Below are 23,731 nucleotides of genomic sequence, written 5' to 3' on the forward strand. Positions count from 1 at the left end.
TGTCATTTCTTCCATGTGGGGCACTTCAGAAAAAAAAAAAAATCTCACAAGTTTTGAAAAGGCATAACATAAAGATGATCTTTAAGCCATACCAAAAATTAACTAATTTTATCTGCCTACCAATAGATCCTCTTCATCATCTAGACCAGGGGTCAGCAACTGGTGGCCCGCAGTCCGCATGTGGCCTAACCGTGCATTTTTGGCGGCCCATAAAAGGTTGACCATATTTACATGTCATGAGGCCCGTATGTTGAATTATTTAAATAATATATTTTATAATATCAATAATAAATTTAAAATAATTTGTGGATTTCATAAAAATAGCATTGAAATGCGATTATTTTTGAATCTTTTTTAATGTTGACATTGATGACGTACCAAACCGATTATAAACAAAAGTTTTGGAATTACAACACAATGAAACATTAAAGAACGCATTTTTGTTTGAAAATATTTAAAAATTTTATCGATGCTTACCAAAAAAATTTGAAGGAATAATCAGTTTCGCAAAGATGATAGTCGCATTTAAAAGCACATACATTTGCGAACATGTATTTTCTGCCATGAGTTTTAGAAAAAAATAAATTTTCTTCTCGACTGACTAATAAACTGGACTAATGAACTGGCTGGAAAGCGGATACAGATAATTTGGCTAAGTGAAAACAACCACAAAAACACATTAAGCAGGGAGACACCCATATTGTGATGCATAAATTGTATTACTTTGTGTTTATGTGATAATAATTTTTCATTGAGTTTCATTTTCATGCTTGTTTCATATCTCATACTTTAAATATTTCTGTTTTAAGATTGATATAAGAAAAATTGATAACGTGAGTTTTTTTTTTTTTACTCACTATTTTCTCTTAATTAAATGCTTGTGGCCTGATTATTAAAAATAAAATTTGAATGTGGCCTGCAAATCTGAAAAGGTTGCTGTCCCCTGATCTAGACCATTCTGGAGTCTACAGCATCTTCTCCTGAAAACTTTCCTGTTTTAAGCAGACAGAAGGTACCTCCACCATTTGGAGGATTCCAGTATCCTCACTACAGACATTCTGGAGGCAGCAAACCATGCTATCAATAGGAATCACCAGATCCATTTGGGGGGGGGGGAGAATCCCTTTTATACAAGAACAGATAGAAATTAGAGTGGTTATTTCTTGAATCTGCCACAGCATCCACCAGGTCTTAACAAATTTGACTGCCTCACTTGACTTAAGATAAGGGAGACCATAATTTTGAGACCCCCAAGTGAGTTAAAGATACCAAAAAATTATATCTTCTTCTTTGAGTGCCATCTCCTATCGGAGGTCGGCGACCACCTTGACAAATTTCGAGCGATTCTCAGCTATTCTGAGCAGTCTCTCAGAGTTCATACCAGTCCACTGTCTGATATCTGCCAGCCAAGATTTTCTTTGTCTTCCTTGTCCTCTTCTTCCCTTTTATCTTCCCTTTTATAATCAATTGAAGTATCTTATTTTTCATTACAAAGTAGGTGACCAAGATATGCAGTTTTCCTTCTTTTTATGGTATCTAAAAGTTCACGTGATTTCCCCATTTGTTTCAGTACTTCCTGATTGGACGTTTTTGCTGTCCATGGGATTTTTAACATTCGTCTGTATAACCACATCTCAAAGGTTTCAAGTCTTTTTATTGATGTTGTCTTCAAGGTTCAAGTTTCTGCACCGTACAGCAGTACAGACCATACATAGTATTTAACCATGCATACTCTAAGCTCTAAGTTTAAACTGCGGTTACACAGTGTTGATTTCATCAAGAGAAAATTTTTTCTTGCCATTTCAATTCTAACTTTTGTTTCTATTTCTGGATTGCAATCTTCATTTAACCAGCATCCGAGATATTTAAACTTTGCCACTCTTTCTATTTGTTTCCTATTTAAAGAAAGTGCTAAATTAAGAATTGGTTTCTTACTTATGACCATGAATTTAGTTTTGGTGATATTTATTTTTAATCCCATTTTTAATCCCATTCTTGTATTTTGTCATCCTTTTTGGATATAATTTCTCTCTTTTTGTTTCGAAGGATACAGAATTGTTTTTTCTTATATATACCTGAGGTCTCTTTCATCTTTTTGTGTAGATTAAAATTGTCATGTTTTTCCTGTAGAATTTCTATTTCTTTACATTTTTCATTCATCCAGATTTCTTTTGCTTTTTTTGATCTTGTGTTTAATAATTTTCTGAACCTCTGTATATTTTGTTGGATTATGATTTTTATATGATCTGCGTTGATCCATGGGAGAGAGAATTTCATCAGCCATCCAATCTTTCTTTTTTACTGCTCTATTAGGACATAAGGTATTGGTACATTTCTCTATGAAGACAGATTTCAATTTGTCCCACGATTCATCAACCCTCATGATGCATCATTCTTGATAAGTGCTAGCTCTTGATTCAGATCTTGACTCAATTTGCTTCTTATCTCTGTGTTTTTTAATTTTCCCAAATCAAACCTTTTTTGTTGATGTTTCTTAAGCATAGCTTTCAGTCTAAGTTGTAACTCTGCCACCAGTAGGTTATGATCAGAAGCAATATCTGCACTAGGATAGGTTTTTGTACTCTTTATAGAACTTTGAAATCATTGATTAATTAGTAAGTAATCAATTTGGTTTCTGACTATATTCCCATTATTATCCTGTGGTGATCGCCAAGTATACAATCTTCGAGGTGGTAGCTTAAACCATGTGATTATTAGCTCCTCTTCCTGGCAGAATTGAAAAAGACAGTCACCTCTCTCTCATTTCTTGTGCCCAGTCCATGTTTGCCAACTACATCTCCACTTCTACCTTTCCCAACTTTAGCATTGAAATCACCCATGACTATGTTAATATTATGCTTTTTTGTATTTTTCATTAGTTCTTTTAATTGATCATAAAATTCTTCAATCTCGGTATCACTCTTATCAGCAGTAGGGGCATAGACTTGTTTAAGATTAACATCTAGTGGTTGTCCTTTCAGTTTTAACAACATCATCCTGTCTGAGTAAGGGATGAAGCTCAACAGTGACTTATTGAGCTCTTTGTTTATTATTATTCCAACTCCGTTTTGATGGTTGTTTTCACAACTTCCAGAGTGATACATTGTCATGTCATTGACTTGAGTTTTGCCTGATCCTGGCCACCTAACTTCACTCATTCCTAAAATTCCAATTTCAAGTCTTTTCATTTCTTGGATAGCATTTCTTAGCTTACCTGCTTCATACAAGGTTCTGACATTCATTCCTAGTTTTACTGAGCGCTCAGTAAGAAATTATATACTTGGTTTAATCCTTTATCTAAGTGTAAGCAAAGTTTGTGCCTCAAGTATTTTTAGGATTGGGGTAACTTGTATATAGAAGCTAATGACTTGACATTATTTGCCTTAATATCCCATAATGCAAAGCACATATCCTTACAGGTATGTATAATACTGTGCATTATGGGAAGGGTTACTACCCGACCTTTATCGAGGTGCGATCAGTGGGAGCCAAACCTAGAGGTGATACTAAGGTTGAAGTAATGCCGAAGTCATATTTTCATATACGAGTAGTCAAAAGGTGTCACACCTTATTTTTAAAATACTCTGGAACAACTAACTCTAATCCAGAGTATTTCTCTTACTCATACAGCAAACCTTGCACTGTTCAAACATCTGAAGCTTCAAGATCATCTACAGTAAGTGCCCTGAACACTGGCTCCTTGTCATCATGTAGTGAAGCAATAACAACCTGATCACCTTCCAAAACATTTTTTTTTTTTTCTGTTTTTATACAATAAAGACCTTATTTCTTCTCCATTTACCTTTGATAATCCTCCACTTAACAGTCAAGACTAGCTCTCTCTTCTCAGACCATTTCTTACCTCCCCAGCCTTTACTAGCATAATCATGTCACTTTTATATCATCCAGTGAAGGCGCTAGAAGTAAGAGTCATCTAAGAACTTGGCATTAGTTTTCACTCCCCCAGAGTGAAAAACTAATGTCTTTGAATATTGCTGTCGCATTTGGGGTGGTTGCACCATAAGCTTTCTCTAAAAATTCTTAGTTCTGTTCAGAAAAGAGTGGTTCTGTTGACTGATGACCCGGATCTTTTACAGACTGACCCTCTTCAACCACTGTCTCATAGATGGTCAGATATTTTCATGGATGCTGATTAGCTGAACTAGCCTCCAGAATGCCCATCATTTCTTTCCAAACCTACCTCAACAAGAGTAAGAGCTTCCCCATTTACATCCTTTTACAGTTGGACTTGGTCTCTTACCAGGCCTGCTATTCCTAGTTGGCTTTCCTCATATCTTCCTAATGTCTGTGGAACAGCCTCCAGCCTGTATACCACACTTAATTGATATAGTCCTAGCTCTCACTTGTGTGAGTGATATAAAAAGAACATTATGTGTATTAAATGTTCATTGCCACATTACTGGCCTCTGAGAAGTTGTGAACTTATTATACAATAAGGATCGAAGACTGAAGATTAGACTTTTTCAAGCCATTACAGTTTCCTGTAAGTTGTTCCCAAAATGGAGGGAATTAAGCTCATCTACCTCACAAAGACATTCAAGATGTTGTGGATTCAAGGCCTACAGCTAGTGAACTAAGGAACTGGGATACAATCCAGTTAATTGACCAAGCCAATAAGTATGATTTTTAATAGAAGAAAACTGAATTTGTATTAAGATCCTGTCACTATAAATACAGCAGTTAGTGTTTCATTTATTTCTTGTGATGCTCTTTTAATTTGACACTCTAATATTGCCGTATTTCTTGATTTCCTTCTTAAAACAGTTTATAATAATCCATTTATTGGTGTCTTTTAGGACCTCTTTCAACTTCAAGAACTCCGTCAAAAATTAAATCCAGTGATGATTATCCAAGTACTCCACCGCCATCTCCTTCTGGGCAGCACGCATCGTATTCAAACTATTCATATGGGACAGAGGATATGTTAGTCAATATTAATATTTTGCTGATAGGAAAACAATCACCAAATTTCATCTCAAAGTATAATTCTGTAAGCATATTATTTGAATTCTGATATATTGTTATTATAAAGTTGAATTAATTAATTTATATATATATATATATGTATGTAGAGAGTTTTTACCTTGGGTATAATATATGTTAAAGATACCAAGCTATTTTAAATATAAACTTGGTTTTTTACTCCATTTCCCAAGTAAGCAAACAGACAGGTCAGTCAAGTTTGCGCCTGCAAGTGTTATAAGTCTAGCTGACTCTGCAGGTATAGTTCGCCAACGTTTGTAGGTCTCTCCTTGGCATTTTGCCAAGAATAGTCAATTCATGCTGAAGGGGAGAAAGAAATTAAAGATGTACGAATTGGTCGCCAACGTGTAAAGTCATGTGCTTTCTTGTTTGTTGCTGTACTAGTTCTAGCTTGATTTTTGTTGTCGCTGTTTTGCATTATTTTTTTATTATTAATTTGTATGATGGATCCAGTACAGTCAACAAGTTCTGTTGTTAAATGTTTCAGTAGCTCTTGCAAGATAATATTGAATAATGTGCTGACATTCTGCGAAAAAGAATCGTCATAAGGCCGTCTCCTTGTTCCCCTTTCTCAAGTCAAAAAACGTGCAAGTGCGGGCGTATCGGTATTGACTGTTAAAAGAATTCATAGGGAATCAAAAGGTGAAGGTAAGCCAAAATTTAAATCACCTAAAAAAAAAAAAAAGCACCAGAGAAAGAAAACCATCGAAATCGTAGCTTTGAATGATTTTTATGTAGACATTATAAGAAGAACTATTGACGAATTTTACGTGGGCGAGGAAAGAGTGCCAACTGTTCCGAAATTGATTCCTGTGCTTAAAAAAAAAAATTTATTTTCCTTGGAAAAGAGAAACTTTAAGGAAAATACTTCATGAAATCGGATTTTGTTTTAAAAAGTCCCAGAATCAAGAACATAGTGTTTGAGAGCAATAAGACGTTTCAGGCAGGAGAAAAGACCGATTGTGTATCTAGATGAAACTTGGATTGATAGTAATTTATCTTATAGAAAATGTTGGCAGTCTAAAGAAGAATGTGGAGTGCTACAAACGGGAAATGCCTCACGACACATAATAATTTTGTGTGCGTGTTGAGAAATGGGTTTTTTACCGAATTCAAACTTGCTATACAAAGCCAATTCAACTACTGGAGATTACCATGAGCAAATGAATTCTACGATCTTCGAAAAGTGGGCAGAAGAAAAACTGATTCCAAACCTTCCTAAAAATGCTGTTGTTATAATTGATAATGCTTCATATCACTCTGTTCGATTAAACAAAGTTCCAAATTGGTCTAATAAGAAGCAAGTTCTTATGGATTGGCTCTCTGCAAATAACATTACTCATTCCCCAGATATGCGAAAAATTGAATTGCTTAATTTGGTCAAAAGAAACTCGCCCACAACTAAACTATTTAAATTCTACACAATGCTCAAAGAGCATGGATTTCTAGCTTTGAGGCTACCAGCTACCGCCATCATTGTGATATTAATGCTATTGAGCATGTTTGGGCAGAAGTGAAAAGTTTCGTTCGCCATTGCAACGTAACTGGGGATATTGACATGTCGAAACTTTTTAAGCTTTCAGAACAGGCGATCAAAACTGGGGAAAATATTGCTCTCATATCACCTCATTGGAAAATATGTATTGGGACAGAGACGGAATTATCGAAAAATTATGCGAACCTTTGGTGATCAATTTAAGTGAAAGTGATGGCAATTCGGACAGATTCAGATGACTCTGAAGATTAAAAGGATCTGATAATGGTATTTTTTCCCCAAAATTTTTTTTTTTGCATAGGTTTGTTAAAAGAGTCGCAACAAGTCATAAATAATTAATCGGTTTAGGACATTAAAGTGTCTCAGTTCTCTCAACTGTAAGTTTAGAATATCTAAGTTCATTTGAAAAAATTTCTGTTTTTCTGTATAATTATTTTTATTTTATAGAAAACTTTCTTAAAAATAAACTTAGTTAAATTTTTGTTTTATGCTATACCTTTTTTAATTTTGTTAATACTCTACGTACATTTTTCCAACTGTTATACAAGCAAAATAGTTACACTTTTAAAAAAACAGCGATGTTAGCAAAAAAAAAGAACTAAAGTTTCCGACCTCTAATAATAAACAAACTCATCCCAGAAGACAAATTGATTACCCTATTATCGGAATGGATTCTCCTTTTTCTGACATGCGCAGAAGTGTCGAGGGATCTCTAATCGGTGGGCGAACTATAGTGCAAGTCAAGGCAACTCATGGTAAAGGTAGAATAAGCTCTGATCACTATTCTTAATATTTACCCTTAATGCAAAGCACATCTCCTGGAGGATATGTATGATGCTATGTGTTAAAGGCAAGGGACCACTACCCAGACCGGTTTAGACCTTTATTGAGGTCTCGTCAGTCGGAGCCAGGCTAAGAAATACTAAGTTTTAAGTAACACAGAGCTTATAAATATTTTACCAAAACAAGTTACCATAAGGTGTTTTGACCTTATTAAATAAAAATCTCAGGATGAGAGATAGTTGTAGAGAGTTTTTTACCTTGGGTATAATATATGTTAAAGATACCAAGCATAAACACCTGGTTTTTTACTCCATTTTCCAAGTAAGCAAACAGACAGGTCAGTCAAGTTTGCGCCTGCAAGTCTAGCTGACCCTGCAGGTAGTGCAAGTCAAGACAACTCGTGGTAAAGATAGAATAACCTCGGATCACTATTCTTAATATTTACCCTTAATGCAAAATACATCTCCTGGAGGAGATGTATGATGCTATGTATTAAAGGCAAGGGGCCACTACCCAGACCGGTTTCGACCTTTATTGAGGTCTCGTCAGTGGGAGGCAGGCTAAGTAATATAGAGCTTATAAATATTTTACCAAAACAAGTTACCATAAGGTGCTTTGACCTTATTAAATAAAAATCTCAAGATGAGAGATAGATGTAGAGAGTTTTTTACCTTGGGTATAATATATGTTAAAGATACCAAGCTATTTTAAATATAAACCTGGTTTTTTACTCCCTTTCCCAAGTAAGCAAACAGACAGGTCAGTCAAGTTTGTGCCTGCAAGTGTTGCAAGTTTAGCTGACCCTGCAGGTAGTGCAAGTCAAGGCAACTCGTGGTAAAGGTAGAATAAGCTCTGATTTTTATTTAATAAGGTCAAAGCACCTTATGGTAACTTGTTTTGGTAAAATATTTATAAGCTCTGTATTACTTAAAACTTAGTATTTCTTAGCCTGGCTCCCACTGACGAGACCTCAATAAAGGTCGAAACTGATCTGGGTAGTGGCCCCTTGCCTTTAATACATAGCATCATACATCTCCAGGAGATGTGCTTTGCATTAAGGGTAAATATTAAGAATAGTGATCAGAGCTTATTCTACTTTTACCACGAGTTGCCTTGACTTGCACTACCTGCAGGGTCAGCTAGACTTGCGACACTTGCAGGTGCAAACTTGACTGACCTGTCAGTTTGCTTACTTGGGAAATGGAGTAAAAAACCAGGTTTATATTTAAATTAGCTTGGTATCTTTTACACACACACACATATTTATATATATATATATATATATATATATGTGTGTGTTCTTTCAAATAAGGGAGGATCAAAGATAGGAATTTGAAATTTTTAGTGATATATCACTTTTAATGGCACTTGCCACCTAGTAAACATTATTAAATACAGATATTCACAAGAATAAAAAATAATTTTTAGTTTTTGCAAATGTTTTGAACAGAAATTAACAGAACATCATCAATGCCTCAGCATAATCAGAACTCATCATAATCAAACACAATCAAATCAGATCATAACATAGAACGTTAATCCTATTTACTGAGCTGAGCCACATGCCAGAATGCCACCACATGGGTAGTTACAAAATTAAATGAAATTACAATTAATGCTAAAAAAAGTTCTAACACCCTTGCTAACTACACTCTTGCTCAGTTTCCACAACGACTGCATAGTTCTTCCACAACCAGACCTGTTCTGAAAAATTTCCTCTTAATCTTGTAAGAACTTCAGTAATTTGTGTGTCTCAATCATACACCTCTTTTCCACTTGCCAACCAATGCAACCCACTAATCTTCAACCTGTTCTCTTAAGATTCATTCCATAGACCTGCCACCATCTTGTCTCTCACCTTTGGGACCTCTCTACCTCTTCTCATCACCAAGAAATCCAGGTGACCAGAACTGCATATAGTAGTGAAGATGAAGTCTTATCAAGGCTTGATAAAGAAGACTGGTCTTCTTGATAAAGAAGACGAAAAGAGTATATCATCCAGATATACTCTTTGCAAGAGTATATCTGGATGATATACTCTTGCAAAGTGTTCACTTAGTAATCTCCACCTTATCAAAAACAGTTTTTTTTAGCCACTTTTGCTGTGTGTCCTCTAAACTTCAACTCACTATCCACCAACATTCCCAAATCTCTGGCTGTGTCAATTACTTGGAGTACAGTTCCATCAATGTGGTATACAGCTAGTAATCTTTTAACCCCAAAACTCATAACCTTACACTTTGCTACATTAAACTGACATCTATTCTCCTTTTGCCCAGACTGCCAGTCTATTCAGATCATCCTGCAAAATTTTAAGATCATCTGTATTAATTATTGCTCTACCCAGCTTTACATCATTGGCAAATAACTGACCAGTTCCTCTCAGATCCTTTCCTATAATGCCAATGTACAAATTAAACAGTAGCAACCCAAGAACACAGCCCTGTAGCATGCCACTAGTCACATGCTTCTTCTGGGCTCTACTTCTGAATAAACTACTCTCAGTCAATCACACTCTTATCCACCTCACCAACCCTATATCCATCCCCATGTGCTGCAGTTTATTGATTTGAATTTCATGTGGTACTCTGTCAAAGGCTATTGCAAAGTCCAGCAGTATTACTGCAAACTACTTACCTTTATCCAACTCAGCTATCACCTATCACTGTATTATAAAATATGATCAATTTACTGAGTCATGACCTACCCTTCACAAAAACCATGTTGCACCCCCTCAATACATTATCCTATTTGTGTCTATCCATTCCCATTCCTGTATTTTGCTCTTAACAACTCCTGAAATGCCAATTGGTTAGTAATTTGCTACATCAGTCTTGGAGTCTTCTTTATGCAATGGAACTAATTCCCTTCTTTCCATCCCCTTGGGACTAACCCAGAGCTGAACTTCAGTTAAACAATGTGGTCAAAGCACCTTCAAGAAAACATTAGCTGGTATTCCGTGTAATCCCATAGCTGTATTCACATTAAGGTTGCAAAATATGCTATACACTGCTGTTTTGTTTACCTCAGTTTCATTTGTCTATCTCTTTACTGCAATATCTCCACCTGGATGATATACTCTTGCAAAGTGTTCACTTAGTAATTCTACCATTTCGACTGATTCAGTTACCTCCTTATCATTGACGTTCATTAAAATCATTGTGCCATAAACACTCTTCCTTTTATTTACAACATATCAAAATAACTCTTTAGCTTTAGCCTTCACTTCTAATTTCCTTTCATACTGTGAATTTGCATTTCTTATCCCATTTGTTACCCTTCTGGCCTATGCTTTGTACTGCTCATGTGCCTGTTGTTACCTTTCTCCTTGAATTCCCTCCACAATTTTTTTTTTTGTATCTCCAGCTTAATGATGATATTCATCCATTTAACTCCTACTTGATTTACTCTCCTGACTCTAGGTATGCAGTCTGCCATTACTTTGAAGAAAGTAATGGCAGTCTGCCATTACTTTCTTCAAACACTCCTTTATCACTTCACATGCCAAGGCACTCATCCAAACAATCTCCAAAACTTGTCATACTTACCAGACCTGCAATTACAGATATATCCCATTTTAATTGATGATTTCACACATTTAGCCATCTTCCAGGTCAAGACCATATGATCACTCTCACCAATTGGTGGTAACATGGTCATATTTGTTATAGACAAATTCTCAGATGCTATTACTAGATCTAGCCCTCTCAAACTCCTTAGGCAGCATTATGATTTCCTGCCTAAAACAAATTGCATACCTGAATTTCTTGCAAAACACTGAGAGGAACTTCACCACCTTCTCAAGTGAGAGATACTAATAAACTTGCTAGAAAGTTCATTAGAACTTTGTGGCCAGACAACTACTACTCAGTAGTATGCATTGCCAACCTCCCCCCCCCCCAAAAAAAATATCTACTGAAATCAAAGTCCTAAAATCCTTGAGACTTAACAAGCTTACCATAACTGAAATAGACAAAGGAAAAGCTGTAGTAGTCATGGACACTACTAAGTATGGCAGAAAAATTTCCCTTTAATATAAGATCAAATCACTTACTAGGAGGTTACTCAGCTCTATCATAATTCAAATCAACAAACTTTATTCCTTACTCGGCAAAGTAATCCTGGGATGAAGTCATTATCAAAACAACTGAAACCCCATTTTGAAAGAACCCCGTGTTTTTAGGGACTATTAAAAATCCATAAAGAAGAAGTACCATTCAGACCCATTGTTGACTGCATAGATGTTGCACCTATTGCCCAGCCAAATTCCTATCTTGACTTTTAAGCTCCTTTACAGGCCACACATGAACCTCTGTGAAAAATTTATCACAATTTCTAATTTGCTTTTACCAAAATTGCTCACAACATTTCTTATATTTGGTAATCATTACTTACGCTACTGTTCAGATCTCCAACAAAGACCAGCTTTTCCTTTTTCATCATGTAAGCTGCCTTCTCTAATGACTCAAAAATTTTTTCCTTTCTTCCTTAATAGAACCTTCTGTGGATCCATAGGCACAAATATGTCTCATTGCCTGGTTCCCCGTTCTGGTATTTGTCCACATCACTACTTGACATTCAAGAAGATTAATCTCATATTTAGTGTTGAATATTATAGTTACTCTTTCTTCTTTCTTTTCCTTGATTATTATTGCCTGAATATAACATCTTGTATTTGTTTCTTAGTAAGATCTCACCTGTTTTTCTCTTCTTTGGTTAATTAACACCTATTATGTTGATTCTGGTATTTATTCAATTCTTTTGCTAGTTTCGATTTCTTTTCCATTGATGCTTGTTATGTTGGTGGTGCCACTCTTGAACTTTGATGTTGGCTCGATTTTTTCCAGTTGCTGACTTTTCAGTGTTAACCCTGTTTCCCTTATGAAAACAACAGGGAGCTTGTTTAACCAGGTGATGACATAGCTGGCATGAATACTGTCATTTTGTACCATCATTTTGCATTTGGTTTAAGCCAATAAGAGTACAATTTGGTTGGCTAAATTCCAAACTTCCAGCCTATCCTTGTTTGTTCAGTATCCGGGTAGATTCCAAACAGGGTGCGCCAAGAGACTGTGAGGATTGGACATACTCCCTGGTCATTTCTCTGCATTCCACAAAAGCCTATGTGGATCCATTATTTTTGATTTACCATGTATCCATATAACCTGTTTTACATTTTCTTGGTTGTTTAATGCTCAACTTATTCCTTAAACTGTTTCAACAGGAAATAAAGGCACAGTTTAATGTTTAACCCCCCCCTTTTTTTTCCCCATGCAGCATGCATATTTTTATAGTTACATTAGACATTATGGAGGTATCTCCCATTTCTTTTTTCTGAGTGACTTAAAAGTGTTATTCTTTAGCCTAGTTGCTAGATAACTATATCAGACCAGACCCTAATGAAAATGCTTTATGCAACTTCCAGATCAGATGCTGAGTAGTCTTGCTGCTGCTGTTATTCCACCTGTACCTGATTGCATTTGTGAGATATCAAAATTATCAACATAAAGTTGAACCCTGCACAGCTGCTTCTTCTTTTAGCTTTACATCCCTTTATAGGTTTTGACTTGCTTCACATTATTTTTTCATTATACTGTATTCAGTGCAGTACTTTTCCATTTCTTAACTTTAAGAATTCCAAGGTCTTTCTCAACCTCATTTAACTATCTGTTTTTAGGTCTTCCTCTTCTTTTTTGTCCAATTATTTTCCATTTATATATATTTTTAAACTCCTCTACTTTCTTCCATCCTTTCTAAGTGGCTTATCCATGCTATTCTTTGTGCCTTAATAAATCTAACAATATCTTCTCCATTCATTAATTCATTAATTTCACTATCTGTTCTTATTATCCAATTGTCATTCTTCTATTTAATTGGTCCATAAATTTTTCTCATTATTTTCCTTTCAAAAATCCTTAACCTGTTCTCTTCTTTTTGGGATAGAGTCGATGATTCACATTGATATGTTATTACTGGTCTAATAATCGAGTTATAAACTTTTTGTTTAGAATTCAATAGCTTCTAAACAATATCTACAACTTTATTACCCAGTAATCCTTTATGCATGTGATAGTATTTATTTCCAGTTATTATTCTATTATTTATTTCTTCTGCTTTGTTATTCCTTATTGTTATTAGGGATCCTAGATATTTAAATGATTTACTGATTCAAAATTATAGCCATACTACATTTAGAGGCTGTAATTGCATATATCATCATCCATATTGCATATATTTAGTTTTTTGTTCATTAATTTGTAAACCAACTTCTTTTGTATTAATAATAAATCTATACAGATTTATTATTATATAGTTTCTTATATTGAGTCTTCTTGTTTATATATTCAAGTGTCAAATTAGACAAACTTGCAGAAAGTGCATCTCCCTGTCTAACTCCAGAACTTCTTTCGAATGCTTCTGTTAACTCACCTTGTATTTTAACCCTTGCCTTAGATCCTGCTAGCTTTATTTCAGTCATTCTAGTTTGTGTGGGATTCCTAATCTTTTAAGACTATCAATCATTTTTTGTCTATTTATTTTATCAAAAGCCTGTTTAAAATCAATATAAAAAATATATAATTCTATATTATATTCTATACATTTTTCATGTATATTCCTTAACATAAATATATTATCAGTGGTCTAAAACCAGATTGGCAATCTTCTAAAATTTCTTCAGTATATGGTTCTAATTTACTATTTATTAAACTTGATAAAATTGTATATGTTACATTTAGCAATGCAGTGTGATTCCTATATAATTACTACAGTTCAGTTTATCTCCCTTTTTATATATTGTATGAATAATTCCTATTTTCCTTTCTCTGGTAATTTTTCCCCATAATGGTTTTCCAGCATTCTCGATAAGCTCCCCTGTTATTCCATCTAAAACTGTTACTTTAAAGATTTTTTTTATCTGTTTTATAATTTTAATTACTACTTCATAAGTTGGTTCTTTTATTTATTCTTCATTTATTCTAAATTCACTCAAATTCCTATCTTCATTATCGTTAATTTCTTCTTCTGATAACAATTCTTCAAAATACTCTTTGTAACTTTTTCTTTTTCAGTTATTATTTCCCTTCCTTTATTCCTGCATCCTATTATTTGAGAATTAAAATTTTCTGCTAGTTATTTTTAATTTTTTTCTTTATAATATTTTCTTATTTCTTTGTTTTTATTATATTCACTTATTAACTCTATTTCCTCTTCGTCATCATCTTTTTTCTTTTGATTATATATTTTGTTTCCTTTCTATTTTCTTGATATTTTTCTCTATTAGCTCTTATATTTCTTTGTATATATTTCTTCCTTGTGTTATATTTCTATTGCTTTTCTGCATTCATCATTAAACCATTCTTCTTTGATTATTTTATATTTCACTATTATTTCTTCTGCTGCTATAATTTTTTTTTTTTTAATTATCTTCCATTTATCTTCTATATTATTTAGATTTTCAAATTCTTTAATGTCCTCTTCTATGTTTTCTTTGTATAATTTAATAATCTCTTTATTTGTGAAAGCTCCAGCATTCCATTTCTCAATTCTTTCTGCTTTCCCTCTATTTATTATTGATATTCTTTGTCTCAATTTTGCACCAACCAACATGTGGTCACATTCGCAGTTTGCATCTCTAAATGCTCTTACATAAAAGATGCTGCCCATCTTTTAGAAATCAAAACATGATATGTCTGATTACACTCTTTAGTAGCTGGAGTAATCCATGTTCCTTAATGTATCTTTTTATGTGGAAAATTTGTCTCATTACTCTTAATTTATTAGTTGTTGCAAACTGAGCAACTCTATTATCATTATCACTAGTTTCTTCATGTAGACTACATCATCCAAACACCTTTTTATATACATCTTCCTTTCCTAATTTAGCATTAAAGTCTCCTAATACAATCATAGCATCATTTTTTGATATGCCTTCAGATGCTTTTTTGTAAATCATCATAAAATTGTTCGATTATGTTTTTGTCAGCATTCTCAATTGGAGCATAAATATTTATAAATGGTGTTATGAAATATCTTGTGCCATATCATAGATCTTTGAACTATTCTTTTTTATGGAAATGATGAAGTCACATATTTCTTCCTCTGTCTGATGGCATTCTTGTAGCCATACTGTTAACAATCAAGTGTATTAAAATTTCAGAGATGACCTGTCATTTTTTGTTCTCCTTCCATGTATTGAAAGAAAGTTTGTCATATTTCTCTTTTCCACCTATTTGTCAAGCACAACTGCAGGTAGACTCCAATGACTTCATTTTCTAGCAGGAATGAAGCTCTGCCTCCCTTTCGTTGTGAGTGTGGAGGTTCTTTAATGAATATTTTCTTTGGTGGTTCCATTCAGAACATTGACCTACCACTTGAAGAGTGGCCATCCAGCACCCTGATATGAGACCATGCAATTTCTTCTTGTGGACGTCTATCAAGAACCACATATTCTCACCGCATCACCTCTTCATTGCATGCCTGAGGAAATGAAGGAACACATTATGAATTCCATATCTACCACCGGCACTGATATTCTGTGAAGAATCTGGAATTAGCTACATTTCCCAAGGATGTATTTGTATTGTTATAACAAGAACTGTGAAATTTCCTTTATAAATTGTTTTAGACTACATGATCATATGGGATCTATTTACTCAGCAATAAGTTTTGAAAGTGTTCAGCTCAGTTCGAATTACTTAATGTGTGTGTGTGTATATATATAAAAATAATTTAAATGACTCTATACCGAGAAAGTAAAGTCTAATGTAAAGATACGACTAGTTTCGTTGAAAATTCAACTTCTTCAGGTATCACAGGCAAAGAATTAAATAAAAAATAACAGAGACATGATAAAATACATTAACAGATCTAGTATGAAACACACAAGTACATTTAAAAACAGGAATGCGTGCTTGAGTTCCAAATGAAGTCAACAACGTGTGTGAGCTGACACGAGTGCGCCAGTATTGGACTCAGTATAGAGTCATTTAAATTATTTTTTACATACATTTTCTACCAAGTAAAATTATGAACAATAATATATATATTGTGTGTGTGTGTGTGTGTGTGTGTGTGTGTATACACACAATATATATAATTGAGGCACACATCTCATTAAGAGTATAGGTGGCCCACCCTGTCTTTCAGAGTTCCTCTCATACTTATTCAATTTATTCGTCATCCTCACATTTCTTCCTCTGTCTGATAGCATTCTTATAGCCATACTATGAACAATCAAGTGTATTAAAATTTTAGAGATGACCTTTCATTTTTTATTCTCCTTCCATGTATTGAAAGAAAGTCTGTCATATTTCCCTTTTCCACCTATTTGTCAAGCACTGCAACCCACATCTCATAATATGCTATACTTCTTCCATGATTTCAATATCTAATAAAAAACCAAAAGATCAGACATAAAGACCATGTAAAAAGCATTAGCTGCCTTATTCAGTTATTTGTAGAAGTCCTTTGTAATGTGTACTGTGAACATCAACCCCTTTATTGCACCCATTTTCATGTTCCCTCATGAGTGCTGTTTAATATCTATGATTCATTCTAGAATATACAAATATGATCTTGGTAAATTGCACTTGTATACATTTTCATCTGCCTTTAGAAGTTTATTCAAGATCTGCTGATGAAATACTATATGAGATTTGAATCCTTATTAGACTTCATTTTTGCATTGTCTACAAACACTTGCATGTCCTCCCTTCAGATAATCCTCAATACTATTGATATAAATGAACATGATTTAAAAAGAAGTCTCATTCAGTCATAAGTTACATTTATTATCATCCATTTCACATCTCTGTTCTTTTCTTCTCTTTTTAGTATTGCAAATGAACGTAGTGGTAGATTTGAGTTGTGCTAAAATAATTGTTTTTAATTAGTGTATAGTGTGGGTTTTTATAGCAAATTGTGCTGCATGTTTTTCAGTTTGGATACAAGTGTGCTTCAGTGGTGGTGATGGTGTTGAAATTTTTTGTTGTTTATATCGCATTTTGTTACTTGTTTGTTCTTACTGCTTCTGCTTCTGAAAATGGCGTCCATAAAGAAAAAGCGGCATGGAAGGCTACTGCACAAACGTTTAGCTCTGCCTTGGATTTTTTGGAGTGGATATGTTGTGAAAATTGCTCTATGTATGAACCGAAAAATGTGAAAGATTTGTGGATGTTTGGGTAAACGAGAAGAAGCAAAGCATTAATGTATGTGAAAAGTGTTGTCTTTATTATTATTATTATTATTATTATTATTATGTGATACCTCCAGGGAGTCCATAGACTCATTGAGGGAGGGCACTTGCCAGAATTGAATAATTATGGCAGGTTGACACTAGTGGATAGTCATAGTAGCAGAATAATAGTTGTAAAGGATGTAGCTGAATTATTGAATGGGAACTTTATCAGCGTTATATCATACTTGTGTAAATAATGCAATGTGTCAAAGGGGACAACTATAAGAGAATTTGAAGTGAAAGTATAAGAGGTGCATCAGGTGTTGATTAAGTTACATGTAAATAGGGCTGTGTGAATGGATGACTTATCACCACGTATTCTTAAGAAATATGCTACAGTTGGCTACGCCCTTGACTTGGTTTTTTAATAACAGTCTTGCATAGGATATAGGAGGTAGGGTTCCTAAGGAGTGTAAAGAAGGCAAAATAGTACAACTTCACAAACATGGTTTTAGGACAGAGGTGTCCAATTTTAACCAGTCTGTAATTGTGGTCAAGGTGTTGGAGAGATTGGTTAAGAATAGAACACAGGATTGGGTTGATGGACATAGCATTCTTTATGATGGTCAGCATGGATTTGTAAAGGTAAGGTCCTGTTTTAGCAATTTACTTGCATTTTATGATAAGGTAACAAGTGTGTTAGATAAGGGAGAATCATATATAATGATATTCTTTGACTTTGCAAAAGCATTTGATAGATTACCACATGATAAGTTGGTGTACAGGTTGCAGAGGCTGGGAATAGATAGTATACTGGTTAGGTAGTGGATCAGAGATTGGCTTCCTGAACGATACCAGCAGGTTGAGTATGATGGACAGGGTCTCAAAAAAGGAGGGTTACATGCCCAATGGTTCTGTTCTTGGGCTCCTGCTGTTTTACCTGTTTGTAAATGATATATCATGTGGACTGACTGGGGGATCATCAGTTGTTTGCTGATGATGCAAAGTTGGGAAGAATTATAAGTAGCACTTCTGATGTTAAGGAAGATCATGATAGACTTTTTACTTGGACAAAGGAGTGGGGTTGTAGTTTTAATATCAATAATTGCGAGTTGTTGCATTTTGAAGTGCAGAAATATAAGGCTGTGTATTATGTTGATGGTGCCATACTGAAGGAAGTTGATGAGATTAGAGATTTTGTAAGGATGATTGACAGTAGACTGAACTTTAGAAAGCATATTGCTAACATTTACAAAGGATGCACATCTTGTGCTGCTACGATAAGAATTACTCTAACATATAGGGATAAGTGGATGTGCTGCTATGTAAAGCATTGGTCAGACAGACCACACTTGGGCCATTGTGCTCAAATTTGGTCACCTGGTTTTCAGTGTGATGTGGAGACATTGGCAAGGGTCCAGAGGAGAGTGACTAAGATAACATCATGACTTTGGACTGCTGGCTATGGAGAGAGGTTGAAAAAATGTGGATTGCAGAGTTTGGTGGATAGGAGGAAAAGAAGTGATATGATAGAGACATTTAAGTTACTGAGAGGATTTTATCAGATTAATCTAGATGAGATTATTAAAAGAGTAGAAGATGAGAGGGGAAAAACTAGAGGTCATCCCTGGAAGTTATGTATGAGTGTGGTGAAGAGGGAGTGTGAGGAGTAGATTTTTTACATGTAGGATTGTTAGTGAATGCAATGCATTACTATAATGTATTGTTAATATAAGGGATGTTAATGATTTTACGATTTGACATGATGAATATGTTGTCAGTTGAATGAACCTCCGACTCCATCGAGGGTGTAATAATAGTAGTAATAATCATATCTGTACACTAGTGGCCAAACTTGTGGAAACTTTTGGAAAAAGTTTATTTCTAAGGTTTGATGGCTCATAACACCACTTTTATTTTTGAGTAATACCATAAAATTATATATCAATGGAAAGATAATTTAATCAAAAATGTAATGCAGGAACTTTTATGAAAGATTTTTTATTAGAACAACAGTTATAAAGAAGAAAAGTGAAACACATAGAAAAAATGAGATGTACACAAATTTTCACAATGTGAGTTAATACTTAGTTGGGTAACCATCAGCGTTAATTACGGCCTTACAATGCCTTCCCATGGAGTTAACCAAGATTGAATTTTTGCTTCTATTAATTGGGTTTTATTGGTGGGTTGCATCTGACTAACAAGTTTCTTTAGTTGGCTCTATAGATTTTCGATTGGGTTAAGGTCTGGGCTATTCCCAGGCCATTCCAGCAGTGGAATATGATTATCTTGAAATCACTTTTTGCACATAGCAGCAACATGACATGGAGCTGAATCCTGTTGAAATATAAATGCATCATTATCTTGGAAAAGATCACATGCGGAAGGCTTCAGTTTGGGCTCAAGTGTTTCATTTATGTATTTTTGGGCATTTATATTCCCATTAATCATGTAAATTCTGCCCACACCCTTTGATGTCATACAACCCCAGATCATAATACTAAGTGGGTAATTCACAGTAGGTGTAATGCAATCAGGATGCAAATCTTCTCCGATTCTTCTCCTTACGTATTTTATGCCATCACTACCAAACAGGGAGATTTTGGTCTCATCACTCCAAATAACACTGTCCCATTGTTCTGCTGTCCAGTTAACATGGATTTTAGCCCAGTTTAATCTTGTTTGAGAATAAAAATGGCTTTTTTCGTGGAATTCTAGCATTTAGACCAAATTCCTGCAGTCTGCGCCGAACAGTCCTTGCACTCAACTTCACATTGTGTTGCACCATTTCATCTTGTATACACCCAGATGATTTTCTTCTGTCACATAGGCATAGTCTCTCAATTCTTCTATCATCACTTGCTGTAGTCACCTTTTCCTCCCTTTAGCAGTCTGGTTTTGTAGTGACTGAGTCTCCTTATACCTCTTCAAAAATTTAGAAGAAATTTGGTGAAAAGAAGTTTTCACCAAATTTTCTTCTAATTTCTTCATAACTGTAGCCTTGTTCACTTAATAGTACTATTTTACATTGCTTTCTGGGTGACCAGTCAACTCTTTGCATCATTTCTTTAATTTTATTATGTTTTACAAGCTCACTAAATGAAAGAACACAAAAAAAACCCAACCAACTTGATAGCAATAACATACACCAGTGGCCAAAATTGTGGAAACCAAAAGGTTTCCACAATTTTGGCCACTGGTGTATGTCAGTCATCCTCTGAAGCATGCTTCCAGCTTATCAGAAATCCTTTTTACATCAATCACATGAGACATCACAAAACCTAACAGTGTGATGTGGACAAGTGATTAGGAAAAAAGCAGGAATCTGTTGATGACAGTTTGGAGCTGAATGGTATGTGGTTAGTGATTAACAGCTGCTTGTGTTCTCATATGTTTGGTATGAAGTGGAGGAATGATGGTGACCAGTACTATGGATCTTCACCCATGAAAATTCTTATTAATATCACCTATGTTGAGACAGAGTATCTTTGAAAAAGTGCCCTTCAGCAATTTCTGTTTATGCAATACTCTACAACACAGTATTCTTCTTTTAAAATTTTCTTTACTATGTTTGAAAACTCGCGAATTGTAGCCTGACCAACTTTTTAAAACCTTAACCACCACTCCAGAAGTAATAATTGTACTAGTACTACTACTATTCCATGAGATTACATCGTATATCAGCAGTAAAATATTAATTTATTTACACTGACTTGTGTAGTTTATTATAAAAACTTTAACTTAACAGAATAACTCAACTTGAAACAGCAAAACGTAAAATTGACTTCACTTTTCTATACAGAGTCTCTACCTTATTTTTTATAATGTCTGAAGTTCACCTTATCTACTGTTAAACGAACCAGAAGTTAAAAAGGTAAGCTTATCTTGAGGAAGTGGTTATGTAGATAAATAAGCTGCTTTTGAGAAATATGAATGAACATATCAGTAATCAGAAGAAGCATATAAGTCAGATTTAGCATTCCATTCATGTTTCATAATAGGTATTCCTGTAAGTTCCAGGATGTTTCAGAAAAGTAGTGTGTCTGATGCCCAAATAAGACCTCATACATAATGAAGTCAATCTACAGAAGATATAATTTTTTTTTTACTTTTTTATGTATGTTGTTCATACTCTATTTATTTTGCCTTTTTTTTTTTTTTTTTTTCCAAGTCTATTTTGCTTAATTTTAATTCTGTAGGAGTTGACCACAGGGTCAACTCCTGCAGAATTAAAATTAATATTCTGCAACTAGTTCTTAATAAATTAATGTTTTTTGTAGTATATATAACATGACATCTGTATAGAATAATAGAAAACAACCATCGAAGATTTCCATCTTGCATATTTTGCTCATCGTTCCAGTGTGTTGCGTCTGTTTTGAACCACCATTGTGCATTAGCGATATCTTTTGGTTGATATGCATGAGTAATTGAATTTGATTCTGTATATTCAGAATTGTTCTCTTCTGAAAAATACTTGCTTCAATGGCAGATAAAATCCAAGGTGTTATAGTTGTGAACATCCTAACAATTAGTTCTCATAAAAAAAAATTAAAAATTGAATTTTTATTTTAATTTAATTAAAATTAATTAAATTAAAAACTTTTATACTTTTTTCCCCTTTTAGATACATCATCATATAAATATAGATTTCAATTGTTTAGATACAATAATCAATCTTCATACATGGGTTATGGTTTTGGATTTTTTTGATATTGGATCTCAGACACCAAATTTGATTGCCTCTCAGGAGAAATCATCTAGCTATCATAATAATGCTGCATCTGATGAGGATACCAATAATATTAAACAGCAACGTAAGTATGGTTTGTTAGTTAACAGAATTACATTAAAGAGTGTGGTGTAGAACACTAATGAATTGCTTTGTTATACTAGAATATTTGATAAGTTAAATTTCATTTAAAGTAGCATTTATATGACTTTAAGAAACTTTATAAGGATTTTTAATCTGAATTTGAGATTGCCATTCTTGTAACTGCTCAAGGTAGCATCTGAAATTTTGTTTAGATAAGGATAAATAAATGAAATAGATTAAAAAATGGAAATAATTTAAATAATGACATATACACTACCGATCAAAAGTATCTGGACACCTACTCAAAACTGTAATCAGACTTTCCCTGTGACACACTTTCCAGCAGTGGACATTAATACGGGGTGGGTCCACCCTTTACTTCTGACAGCTCTATCCCTGTGCTGGAGAGACTTTCTACTAGGTGTTGGAACGTCTCTAGAGGAATGGCAGCCCATTCTTCCTGAAGAGCTGTAGCCAGAGTAGTTTGTGATGTGGGTTATTTGGGTCTGGAGCGAATTGGCATTCTTATTCATCCCAAAGTTGTTCTATGGGATTCAGATCACGGCTCTGGGCTGGCCAGTCCATTTCCAGAACGTTATTGTCCACAAACCATTCCCTCACAGACCTTGCTTTATGGCAGGTATCATTGTCGTGCTGATACAGACAATTGTCATCACTTAATTGATCTTCTACCATAGACAGTATGCAATGGGTCAAAATGCCCTTATACCATTTCCCCATTTAGATTTCTGTGTAGTGTTATGAGAGGGCCAAGTCTGCCACCTCCTCCAAATTTCACTGTTGGCACCACATACTTTGCAGGAATTGTTCTCCAAGCATTCACCACATCCAGACCCTCCGATTGGACTGCCACATGGTAAAGCATGATTCATCACTCCAAATCACACGTTTCCAGTTGTCCACTCTCCAGTGGCATTACCCGACCACTCCAGGCAGCACTTAATGTTCGCAGGAGAAATGTTTGGTTTATGGGCAGCTGCTCGACCATGGAGCCCCATTCCTCTTAAATCTTGATGCACAGTCATGATGCTGGTTTGACATTAAGTAGCTCTGTGGAACTCCCAGGTGATTGTTTCACTTAATGTCTGGCGATTTCCACGAACCACCTTCTTCAACTCTCGACAGTCCCTGCCCATCATTAAATGCGGCCTACTCGACAGTGATTTTGTTGTGGTTGTTCCTTCACATTTCCACTTCACAATCACATCACCAACTGTTGACCTGGGCAACTTGAGGATGGTTGAAATGTCTATGATGATTTCTTACTGATGCGGCAACTAGTCCATGTTCTAAGTCACCTAGTTCCCTTGACTTACCCATTCTGCTTGTACTTCTTATCACAGAACAACATGCAGCTCTGTGCTTCCTTTTATACTGGTGGTTTATATCGTAGTGACATCTAGACGTCAGTTTATGAATTACAGAGGGTGTC

At 34.7% G+C, this 23,731-nt stretch overlaps 1 protein-coding gene across 1 annotated transcript in view; it reads left to right on the forward strand.

The window, feature by feature from the left end:
- Vps13D (vacuolar protein sorting 13D) overlaps positions 1-23,731 on the forward strand; it is a 1,260,195-nt gene that overhangs the window by 464,921 nt on the left and 771,543 nt on the right. The window contains exons 33-34 of the mRNA XM_090393926.1: positions 4,818-5,011; positions 22,090-22,279. Of these exons, the coding sequence (XP_090250052.1) occupies positions 4,818-5,011; positions 22,090-22,279 (384 nt within the window). The remainder of the gene's footprint in view (positions 1-4,817; positions 5,012-22,089; positions 22,280-23,731) is intronic.

This window comes from Typopeltis vanoorti, chromosome 6, assembly GCF_054136105.1.
Source record: "Typopeltis vanoorti isolate ZY-2024b chromosome 6, IOZ_Tvanoo_1.0, whole genome shotgun sequence".
NCBI lineage: Eukaryota > Metazoa > Arthropoda > Arachnida > Uropygi > Thelyphonidae > Typopeltis > Typopeltis vanoorti.